Source organism: Glycine soja, chromosome 3 (genome assembly GCF_004193775.1).
Source record: "Glycine soja cultivar W05 chromosome 3, ASM419377v2, whole genome shotgun sequence".
NCBI classification, from domain to species: Eukaryota; Viridiplantae; Streptophyta; class Magnoliopsida; order Fabales; family Fabaceae; genus Glycine; species Glycine soja.
Window position 1 is genome coordinate 40294995 of NC_041004.1, and position 6762 is coordinate 40301756.

The 6762-nt window shown below is 38.6% G+C and overlaps 1 protein-coding gene across 2 annotated transcripts; it reads left to right on the top strand.

Annotated features, from left to right (window-relative positions):
- Positions 1-999: 999 nt before the first annotated feature.
- Positions 1000-6568, top strand: LOC114406985. Of its 2 annotated transcripts, none has more exons than XM_028369884.1 (6): positions 1000-1227; positions 1926-2072; positions 2637-2716; positions 2858-4696; positions 5381-5528; positions 5644-6568. In XM_028369884.1, exons 2-6 carry the CDS (start codon positions 1934-1936, stop codon positions 6375-6377), a joined length of 2940 nt encoding a protein of 979 aa, XP_028225685.1. In that variant the 5' UTR covers positions 1000-1227; positions 1926-1933; the 3' UTR covers positions 6378-6568. The 2 variants fall into 2 exon arrangements, with proteins under 2 accessions (XP_028225685.1, XP_028225686.1); XM_028369885.1 differs by lacking the exon at positions 1000-1227 and adding an exon at positions 1613-1710.
- The last annotated feature ends 194 nt before the right edge of the window (positions 6569-6762 follow it).

Consider the following 6762-nt stretch of genomic DNA (forward strand, 5'->3'; position numbering starts at 1 on the left):
TTAACATGAACAATATTCAATGATGCAAATACATAAAACTACCCTAGGATGAAAAAGTTTGTTGCAAGAATACTTATTCATAAGACCCAATATATTTTTTCTTTCCTTTGTGGCACTTTGCCTTTTGTGTGTGTTCCAGATGATGAATAGAATTATCCGCATGTTTGGGAAAATATTACTTTACCACGTCTAACCTTAAAATCACATCAAATATGTGAAAATGACAGCAGAAGAAAGAATTATACACATTAAAGAAATACAAATCCAAAAGATGTGACGCTGAAATCAACATACACTAAATTTGTTTTTTTTTTCTTCTCCCTCTAATTTTCTTTGATACCAAACATATCAAATATTTGATTTAAAGTGACGATCACAATATAAAATCATACAGCACCAAAAAAGAAATGGAACCTAAATACGTAATCATGCATGCAACAGCAAACATGGAACCTAATGTAAGAAATCCTACCAGAACAAGCATGCATATCACATAGCCAAGGAGAAACGTAATCAAAATGCAATAACAAATAAATTTGCTGAATCGAAAATTTACAATCTACATCCTTTTTTTTTTTTTATCTTTTCTTTTCATTACCCTTTTTGTCAGTTAGACTTGTGACTTAGTGCCCATTTCCACGACTTATTTGCATAATTTTGCTAGCTCAAGATAAATAAATACATTGCTCAAATCTTACATGAAAGGGAAAGAAGGAAAAAAAGAAAAACTAAAATAAAACAGTACAAACTACAAAGAAATCTCAGATACAATAAAATTCTTAAATCAAGAATCTGAATCTGAATCTGAATAATAAGAAGAGAGAAAACTTTCAGAAAAAAAATAAAAACAGTACAAACTACAAAACAACGTTAGTTAAGCTCGATATTCACCCCGAAAATAAAACTTTCAGGAAGAATCTTCCTTTATGGGATAAACCGAATTAAAAAAGAAAAGGAGCATGGATTGGTTTATTAATGAATAATGAATTAATTAAGCAGATGAAGAGGAAGATGATTCTGCGTAATCCAAAAAGTGATATATATTATGAGCCGTAGTTCCAAAGAAAGCCTTTGAAGTCCGACAAACAGAGTCGGTGAACGACGCGCACAGCTAAACCACACCACACCACACACACCAACAACATTTCTCTCTCTCTCTTTCTCTCGCTGTCGCTTCCGCCACCGTCTCCGCCGCGAATGCCACCGTCTCCGGCCACTGCTCTCCAGGTCCGTTCTCTCTCACTTTTTTTTTTCTCTCTGCGCTTCTTCAGCCACTTTCTTCCCCTTTTTGCTTCTCCTCGATCTCGCCGCTCTCGGTTCCTCTGCGTTTCTCTTTCTAGATTTGATTTTCTCGCAGCTTTTCAATTTCCCCGACTGAGATTCCGCTTTCATCATTTCCATCTTTTTTCCGCTGTTGGGATTCGGGAAGAACAACCCCCTCTTAATATAGCCCTTTCAGTTTCATCACTGTGCTCTTTGTGTTGTGTTTGTTTCTATTCTAGCGATTCTTTTTCTTTTATTTTATTCTGTTGATGACGCAAGAGGTGATTTGATTTTTCATGTCAATTCGCTGTCGTATTTGAACACTATGGCTTATTGTGCTTCTCTTCTTACTCTCTCCTTCGCGCATGTTTCTGTTTACTGATTGAAAAAACACTTCAAGTTCACACTGTATCAGTTCTAGTAGCGCTTGTTCTAGTTGTTTTCTAGGTATCCCTAAATTTGATTGCATTAGTGTTTGGATCTTGTGGTTTTCTGTTGATGAGCTCTTATTCCACTTTTAATGCATTTGGCGTATGCTTTTTTTTTTTTTTTTTGTGTGTGTGTGTGTGTTGTATTTCGTTGTTGTTCAGCTTACAGATCTAGGTGATTGATCTAGGTGTTGTGTAGGGATTGTTTTTAATCTAGGTGATTTGTGTGTGCAGCTGTTGAAATGAATGGAGTGCAGAACAGAAGGGTTCACAATGTTGAGAAACCTTTTCCAGGATGCCTGGGAAGAGTGGTGAATCTCTTTGATTTGACCGGGGGTGTAAATGGAAACAAGCTACTCACAGACAGGCCTCATCGCGATGGTGATCTCCCTCTTTCTCTGTGTTTACTCTTTTTGGTTTTTCATGTTGTCCTTGGGAGTTTTCTTTTTTAATCCCCCAAAGTTGTTGCTTTGCTTGGTAGAGGATTTTCTGGATGATCTGCTTGCTTTGGCCATATTGACTCTTTGGTAGTTGGTATTGTAACTGATGGTTTTCTTAAATTTGGTTTTTGGCATTTTCTTGTTAGTTTTGGGGTTTATTAGCGTGAAGGATTGAGGTGATGACTAAGAGGGAACGTAGAAAAAGAGTAATTTGTGGTTTGACTGTAGTTCCCTTTTTGCTGCATATAGTTTTTATTTGGAACATATTTCCTTTGGGTTTTCGTTGACCGAGTTTTGGATAGACGCATCTCTCTTGGTGATCTGTCTGATTTTATATATTCTTGGGCAATATGAAACCAGGCCGGAGGTTTCTCTTAATTGTCAATTGCTTTTTATACTTCCAAGTTGCATGTAATAATTGTACTTATGATTTATGCTCTTGAAATTTCGTTATGCCATTTTATTATCCAATCTCACTCTTCACTGAATTGTACCTGGATTGCAGCATCTTCACTCTCCAGAAGTCAATCAGATGTTGCAAGGATCATGAGTCCTACCTTGGGTGATCAGATAGAGGATAAGCTGGTAATTTGGAGAGGGATTATTTTTTATTGTCATTCAAGCTAATTGGCATGTGGAATGTTCTTTTCATTTTCAATTTGTTATATGATTTGTTGTACTTGTTTTTGTTTATTTACTTATATTCCATTTTCATGGACTTTGCAGATTGTTTCTGACTCAATGAGAGCTACAAATAAGAAAATAAATGGAACACCCATCAAGATGCTCATAGACCAAGAAATGTCCAAAGAAGTTGTTTCCAAGCACAATCCACCACCAAATGTAGTTGCAAAATTAATGGGGCTTGAAGCCCTCCCACAGGGTGAGCTATCTGTGGAGAGAAGCCATAGAGGAGATTATTCTCAACATATGTGTGGTCATTCAGGGACACCATTCAACCACTGGAACCTGGAAGATAGGTTTATGGACAAGGAAATGCTTCATGAAGTTCATCCAAACACAGAACAGATTGCTTATAAAGATATTTATGAAATATGGCTGCAATCACAGAGAACAAGCAATGTAAGAGACAAGACACCGGAGAGAGAAAAGTGGACTGAAGATGTTAATGGGAAGAAAATGGCTCTTATTCGCCAGAAATTTATGGAAGCTAAACGTCTGTCTACAGATGAGAGACTACGCCAGTCCAAGGAGTTTGAAGATGCCTTGGAAGTTTTAAGTTCCAATAATGATCTGTTAGTCAGGTTATTGGATTCTCAAAATCTTTATGAACTTCAGTCTACTCCAGTAGCAGAGACAAAGCGTATTACTGTTCTTAAACCTTCGAAGATGGTTGACAATGAAAATTCTGGTGGAAAGGGGAAGAAAAACGACAAGCAGATTAAGAAACCAGCAAATGTTGGTGCTGGATGGGAGAAATACAGTCCTGCATACTCCCCAGCCAGTCAGAAAATTGACGAGTTTGCAGTTCAACCTACTCGAATAGTGGTATTGAAGCCTAGCCCTGGGAAGGCACATGAGATTAAGGCTGTGTCTTCTCCTACTATGTCATCACCTCGAAATCTGCAGAGTGGAAATTTCTACCAAGAACCTGAGGATGATGATGATGTACTGGAATCAAGAAAAGTGCCAAGTCAAATTACACAACAAATGCATGAAAATCTGAGGAGCCATCAAAGAGATGAAATATTGTATTCTTCAGTATTCTCCAATGGCTATACTGGTGATGAGAGTTCATTCAACAAATCAGATCATGAGTACACTGCTGGGAATTTCAGTGATTTGGAAGTTATGTCCCCATCTCCAAGACATTCTTGGGATTACATCAATCGCAGTGGCAGTCCTTTTTCTTCATCATCCTTCAGCCGTGCATCCTGTTCTCCTGAGTCGTCAGTTTGCAGAGAGGCCAAGAAACGACTTTCTGAAAGATGGGCCATGATGTCAAATAAGGGTTCTCAAGAACAAAGGCATATGCGTAGAAGCTCTACCTTGGGTGAGATGCTTGCTCTTTCGGATATAAAGAAATCTGTAATATCTGAGCTTGAGGGTATTCATAAAGAACAGGAACCAAGTGAATCTGTTTCTTGTAGTCGAAATTTTAAAGCGGAAACATGTATGGATGGTTCTCCTAGAAACCTTTCTAGGTCAAAATCTGTTCCAACATCTTCTACTGTCTATGAAAATGGGCTCAACGTTGAAGTTTGTGATAATGATGCTGGCAAAGCACATGGGTCTGGGGAGCTGACAAAGTCAAAGAGTATGAAATCATCATTTAAAGGGAAAGTTACAAGTTTCTTCTTCTCAAGGAATAAGAAACCATCCAGAGAAAAATCTTGTCTATCTCAATCTGTTGATGAATCCCAATCCACTGCCATTGAAACATCAGATTCTCCAGTGAATTCATCTAGAGTCCTTAGGGATGATGTGTCTCAAAGCTTCGACAGTGGATCCATCGGAGAGTGTTCTCTTCCAGCTCCATATGAATCATCAGGCAAAATTTTATCAGATTCTATCTCTAATGGACAAGGTGCTGTACCACTGGAGGTAATAGCTTCTATTATTCTGCATATTTTGATCCACTTTTTTACAGTGCATTATGCAAATTTTCTTTCAATTTATTGGCTTAAGGTCACTCATTAATGCCCTCTAAATTTCCCGCCACCGCTCAGTCCCTTGTGTCTCTCTCCCCTTGCAAAGAAAGGGAAAGAATGGAAACAACAACAAATAAAGAAGGGAAAAACAGTATTGAAAACTTCTGTTTTTTTTCATTTTTTATCTGTACCAATATCTTGCCATGTAACTTAGTCTGTGCCTTCTCTACCTAATAAAATTAGTCCCTTAAAACTTATGTTACTATAGATATGCTTGCATGAGTTGGAGGCTGCATGGTGTACTGTTATGGAAATTGGATGATGTGGTGGCAGGTTCTATTTAAGCAAAATCTATTTACTCGACCAATTGTTTAGGATTTTCTGCTACTGCTGGAATGGTGAAACAAATGAAAACTTTACCTGGTTTATGAACGTCTGGGTCCTAATTGCTACTTGATAAATAATAGAACTAGCTTTTCTCAGTCAGCATTAGTAGTAGAGCACAGTACAACCTCTTTGGTTTCTTGTTGTTGCAGATTATGGAATGTTCTAGGATCATACATGTAAAATCTTGTTACCGAAAATTGGAATTAAATAGACTGGATGATTCTGAGACAGTTTTGTTTGTTTTTTACAGGCTGGATTGACTCTGTCAAAGTCCATGGTGCCTGGGATTTCAAGCGAAAACCAGGATCAGCCCAGTCCAATTTCAGTTTTAGAGCCTCCATTTGAAGATGATAATGCTGTTGTCGAGTCCTTGGGCTGTGTGAGGGGTGGTCAGCTGGGTAATGCTTACTCCTTTCTCTCACTTTATTATTATTGCTTCTGTTTCAGGAAGTTCCTTTTTGATATTCCTTGCTTCTTTACTGTTTTATTACCTGACTGTGAATTTTTCTGTAGGATCACGGGTGTCTCTGAAGTCTAATTTAATTGACAAATCACCACCAATAGAATCAATAGCCCGGACCCTCTCATGGGATGATTCTTGTGCAGAGGTGGCAAGTCCATACCCATTAAGGCCCTCATCGGCATCCTTAGACACTAAGCAAGACTGGCTTGTCTTTGTCAAGAAACTTCTATCAGCTGCTGGAATTGATGATCAAGTGCAGCCCGGCTCGTTTTACTCGAGATGGCATTCCCTTGAAAGCCCATTGGATCCATCATTGAGGGACAAATACGCCAATCTCAATGACAAGGAGCCTCAGCAGCAACTCCACGAGGCCAAGCGAAGGCAGAGGAGGTCCAATCAGAAGCTTGTATTCGATTGTGTGAATGTCTCACTAATAGAAATTACTGGTTATGGATCAGAGAAGAATTACTTGATGGGTAGTATGTTGTGCAGTGGGAGCCACAGCAGGGTCCAAGTCCCAGAAGCTGCATCTCCCCCATTGGTGGACCTCATTGTGGCACAGATGAAGGAGTTAATATCTAGTGCTATGAGTTCTGTTTGGGTGGTGGATTGTGGGGACAGTAACAGCCTGGTGGTAGAGAGTGTTGTCAGAAAAGAGGTTGTGGGCAAAGGGTGGGTTGAGCTTATGGGATTGGAGATGGATATTTTGGTGAAGGAAGTAGAGGGGAAGCTGCTAGAAGAACTTGTGGAGGATGCGGTGGTTGATTTGACAGGCAGGGCCTGAATGGTTGAAAACCCTGACATGGCTTTCCGCTTTGGCTTTGCTCTTTTTTATAATATATATTGTAACTCTACTATTGTTGTATTCGATTATCAACACAAGGCCCTACTTACCTAATTTATTAAATGCTACTGAGAAATTGTTTCAACTTGCAGCTATTTCATATTAGTGAAACTGTAATATATTAATCACCCCATTCAGCTGCTCAAACAAAGAATAGAAGGAATTACACAGGTTATAACAGACCGTGCAATTAATCATGAATGCAAATTGGCTCGTGTTTAAACTTTAAACAATTGTTTATTGTTCAACCATTGAACACTAGACGTCTTTCCCCCTTTTCCTCCCCCACAATAAGAAAATAGATTTTGTTCTATGACTAGCTGAA